The sequence below is a fragment of the Oryza glaberrima genome, chromosome 3 (assembly GCF_000147395.1).
Source record: "Oryza glaberrima chromosome 3, OglaRS2, whole genome shotgun sequence".
Taxonomy (NCBI): domain Eukaryota; kingdom Viridiplantae; phylum Streptophyta; class Magnoliopsida; order Poales; family Poaceae; genus Oryza; species Oryza glaberrima.
The window spans coordinates 32,568,641-32,573,429 of record NC_068328.1 but is presented as its reverse complement, the minus strand read 5'-3'; the positions used below and the strand labels follow the sequence as shown (position 1 = coordinate 32,573,429).

The following is a 4,789-nucleotide window of genomic DNA, read 5'->3' as shown; positions in this document are numbered from 1 at the left end:
TAACGAAAGGTGACATCATATACCATTGGTACAACTTCAAGTGGAGAGGATCTCTTAGGTCTTTTCCTGCCTCCTTGTTAGTGAATCAAAACGAGCTGTTTTATCTTACACTTTGATAGGTTGATGTCTACTAGGGGTTGTAACGATTCATGTTACAGACTTACAGTTGCTATTACTATACTAGGAAGGAGTGTTGGGTTCGTGCTTCACTGGTTGTCCATCCTGTGTTTGTTGTGTGTCATAGATTGCCATGGCGAGCGAGATTGGCATCATGCAGAGTGCTTTGGATTGGAGAAATTGCATCGCTGCCCCGATGTCTTCTTCCATCAGCTTCGCTACCTGTCTTTCTGTGCCATCCGTTGACCACTTTTCCCAAATCTGTTGGTTGCCCCCACTATCGCTTGCTTCCCCCTAACGAAAATAAAGCAAGATACAGTTTAACAACCAAAAGATATGAAAGAGCAGAGACGGAAAAGGACTCTCAAATTGATTCCTTGAGTGAAGGTGTGATCGTTCACGAAAGAAATAATGCACACCATTCTTTTGCTTCTTCCTCCGTTTCACAATGTAAGACATTCTAGCATTTTCCACATTCATATTGATGTTAATGAATCTAGATAGATATACTAGAATGACTTACGTTGTGAAACGGAAGGAGTACTATGGAGCGATCGATGGGGATCAGGAAGTATACAAGTCTTTGTAATTGGGCTCTGAAGCAAGCAAAAGCCTAATGGAGACACTGTGCTCATCAGGAAACTAGAGATGAGAGAGACTTTAATGTGGGATCTACAAGACATGTTGTCATATGGTAGAAATGTGTCATATCTTCATCTTGCTAAGACTTTAACACTATTCATTATTGTTAAACTATAGACATAGAAGTTTTATGTTCAAGAAGAGACAGGAAAAGCTACAATCACTGTCACTGATAGCAAAAGTACAAATGGATTGCACTGACATAGACAATTAGATCAAGAAATCAATAAAAGGCCAGCAGTGAAAATAAGGTGGTGAGTGGGAACTGCCTTTCAGCACCACTGTCTAGAAGAAAGAAGTGAAAAACTTCACGAGAGAAAAATAGAGGAATCAGAAGTAGAATGATTCTTGCAAGGGAAAACTGATTCATATTTTGTTTGAATAAAGTGGAAATACAGAGTAATTGTCAGTATGAAACAAAGACAAAGGTGCTTTTATTTTGTATGGAGATCTGATTTAAGTACAGGCTGATGCTTTCCCATGTAGCAAACATCCATCAATTTCTCTGCAGTCACACACAGAGAGAGGAGGGAGGAGCAAGAGGAGGAGAAGGGAGAGAGAGAATGGGCAAGAACAAGTAGCATATAATTTAAAAGAATGAAAAATAGGCACTGCAGAGAGCAATTAGTTCACAATTTTACTATACATAGTTATGAGGATGATATGCTTGATGTATTGCTTTTATACAAGAGAGAAGAAAACCTTGAACTAACAAATAAACCACATAGCCAACGTCAAATAATTTTGACCGAAGGAAGTATATTAAGAATGGCAGTAAAAACTAAGTCGAGAGAAAGTAACTGGGCACAGTGCTATATATTAGTTAATGGCCACAGATTTACCTTAACTGAAAGTGGAATATCAGCAACCAGCTGCGCAACAGCACCCGCGCCACCCAGCCTGCTCATGCTTAAAACCTACCACCATAGAATCATGCTCTATCAAACAACTAAAAACACAAAATGTGGTTTATGCTTACTAGATAATAGCATAGTGAACCAAACCTTTACTTGCAGCCTCAGGAATTTCACATAATCAAGGATCTCATCTAGCATAGCTGCCCTATCTGTCTGCATAGTTCAAGAAGACATCAGAGTTATTTCCCCCATAGTCAACCTCTGATGTTGCAATTTACGGAACTCTGTATTATAGTAGTAAAATCACATGTTATTTTAAGCATGCATATAACCCTAAGGATGCGCTCTTGCTTATCTCAAAAGGGACAGCATACTAAGATTTGATCGCATGGTTCTCAGTGAACCAAAACACTCTTTTAAAGAAGAAAATTTATATTAAAAAAGCATTAATATAATATTGTGAGCACATCATGACCCAAACCACTTGCCAAAATTTTTTCAATGGCTAGCATGTGAACCACAGAAGTCTTTACCCTTATAATAACACCTAAAAGTATAACAAATAATATTACCTTGTTTGTATTGGGGACCAATTCCTGTAGGGCCCTCATCCTTTCTGCTATTCTCTCTCTTCTTAGCTGCATCAGAACAAATATGCTTCAGAGCACTGCTGATCAAACACTTAGAAGACCAAAAATTTAAAAAAAATATGAAAAGTGAGAATATGCAGCCTAAAGTAAGGTGGTCATTCATATAAATAACAGCAAATGAGCATCGGACACATCTACAACTGCTAGAAACAAAGTACTGAGAACCTATCTTAAAGCAGAAGCATTCTACAGCTAGATAACAATTACATGACATTTGCTATATGACAGGATTGCGGCATGACATATCAATTGTCAAAAAGATAAGACTTGTGGTATAATAGTACAGACCAGAAGGAAAACACCTTATAACTGCGCCAAATGGCCGGCCATCATCTATCTAAAGTAACATCCTCTTTTAGAACATGCTATATTTTTCTTACAAATTGGATTTGTTCTGTACATTTATCTGAGAAAAAAAATCACGGGTGACAATCCCTTCGAATTTGAAAGTCCTAATTGATCCGACTTGCCTAACAAGAGAGTGCATTATTGCACTCACAGTCTCACATTACAACAGAACTGCTTCGGTGACTCACTCGTAGCATGAGACAACTGATTATTTCCTCTGCATTACAAGCATTGAAATTTAAAACCTGATCACCTTACAAACGCCAAACAGCATGTCTGAATGGTACAGTGACTTATGCAGATCACAAGTTCTCAACAGTAAAATACCCAAGATGAAAGACCATAAGCTAAGAGAGTGTAACTGCGGGAACTGATTTGATTACCCTCTCCGCGATGCTGTGGGGGTCGGTCGCCTGCCCACGCCGCGCTCGCACCTTCGGCCTCGGCGCCGGCGGCTGCGGCCCGACGGCTGCTCCGCCCTGCTTCGACTGCTGCGGGTGGAACACCTGAAAAATTCGCCATAAGGCCGCCGAAATACAACAAAAATTAGCACCAGCTCTGCCGATTTCGAACTGAGACACAATCCGCTGCTGCAACAGAGCACCTGGGTAGGCGGGGTGGGGCGGAGGTTCGGCGGCTGCACGCCGCCGCCGCCGAACACCGGCGGGAAGAGTCCGGTGAGCTGCACGGTCTCCCGATCCTACAGAGGAGAGCTCGAAGCTTATCACGCAAGCACACGCGCCTCCGTTCCCACTCGAACGAGGAGAGCCAACGCAAAAGCAAAAATGGGGAAAGTTAGCGAGAGGGAGAGAGGATTGCGCGCGCGCGCGCACTCACCGCCTTGCTGCCGCCACCCTCGGCGTCATCGCCGACCCCGAGCCTCTTCCCGCTCCCGGAAGCCTCGGCCGCCGCGGCGGCGTCGAGGCTGAGCGCGAGGGAGAAGGGCTGGTCACCGGCGGCGCGGCCGCCCGGCGCGGCGCCAGGGAAGGAGCTGGTCAGGGAGAAGAACTGGTCGAAAAAGTCGTCCTCCGGTGGGCCCTGCTGCTGCGGCTGCTGCCCGGCCATCCCCGGCGACGTCGACGTCGACCGCCGCCTCGACGTCGGCGACGCGGGGCGGGAGGAGAGGAGAGCAGCTCGCGCTCGCGTCTCCTCGGCTAGTGTGAAGCGAGGTGGGGATCGGAGGAGGAGTCGCTTCGACTTTATTCACTCGCAACATCAAAGGGAAGAGGCGAAGTGGATATGAGCCTTGATGGGCTGTACGTGGGCCGTCCTTCCCTTGTCACTGTCACTTCGCGTTTCGGCCTCGATGTGATGGGCCTAAATTGGGGGCCTTTTAGGTGGGTGGGTAAGCTTGGAATCTGAACTGAAATCAAGGCCCATATAAATGAGGCCTCCCGAGGTAAGGAGGAAGCCAATGTCTAAACCAGGCCAGTAAATAGAGCGAAGGCCCATATAGGTTTGTATACGTCATGGCCCATGAGATCAGTCACCATCTCGCCCAATTCTGTAGGGCCGGGAGATCCAGTAACACCGTGTATGTTTGGATTTTATTTTTTAAAGAAGACGCAGGTCAAGTCTTCACACCACTAAAAAAAAATTAGTTGTAATATGGGTATCATATCAAGAAGTCCATGATTTAACATGAGTGTGTTGATTCCACCGTAGAAAAACCTAATTAACCAGTTGAGTTACGTTCTGTATGTCTGGATTATTCTTGTGCCACGCTTTCAAAAGTACGAGTCTATAGCTTAGATTATTCTTACCACGCTTTCAAAAGTATGATTTTTTTTAAAAAAAGTCTACAGCAATATTTTTTAGATTAGACAATTTATCGGAGTGATATTGTCATATAGAACTTGTTTTTAACAGAGAATAGCATTTGCAGAATTGAAAACACAGTTGCTGGAGTAGTTGCTACGGTGCTCACGGATTCTTTTTCCCCATATATGTGCACGCCGTTTGTGATTCTCGTTGCACTGCGCATGTGTGGATGATATAATTTCTGAAAGAAATTTAAAACAAAAGGAAATTAAACGCCACCGCTCTGACTATTCTTAGGCCTTGTCTTCCACGTGGTGTCGGCCAGCAAAATTCTGAAGAGCTTAATTTGGAAATGACATCACCATCATGATGGTCGCAATTAGGACACGTTTGTTTACGCGAATAAACGGACCA

At 44.0% G+C, this 4,789-nt stretch overlaps 1 protein-coding gene across 1 annotated transcript; it reads right to left on the bottom strand.

The window, feature by feature from the left end:
- On the bottom strand, positions 1-3,799 carry LOC127768571 (transcription factor UNE12-like). The gene is made up of 7 exons (XM_052294179.1): positions 3,452-3,799; positions 3,219-3,314; positions 2,998-3,120; positions 2,189-2,254; positions 1,764-1,829; positions 1,602-1,676; positions 1-411 (listed from the first exon to the last, which is right to left on the bottom strand). The coding sequence occupies exons 1-7, from the start codon at positions 3,677-3,679 to the stop codon at positions 181-183; spliced, it is 885 nt and encodes a 294-aa protein (XP_052150139.1). The 5' UTR covers positions 3,680-3,799; the 3' UTR covers positions 1-180.
- Between the last annotated feature and the right edge of the window lie 990 nt (positions 3,800-4,789).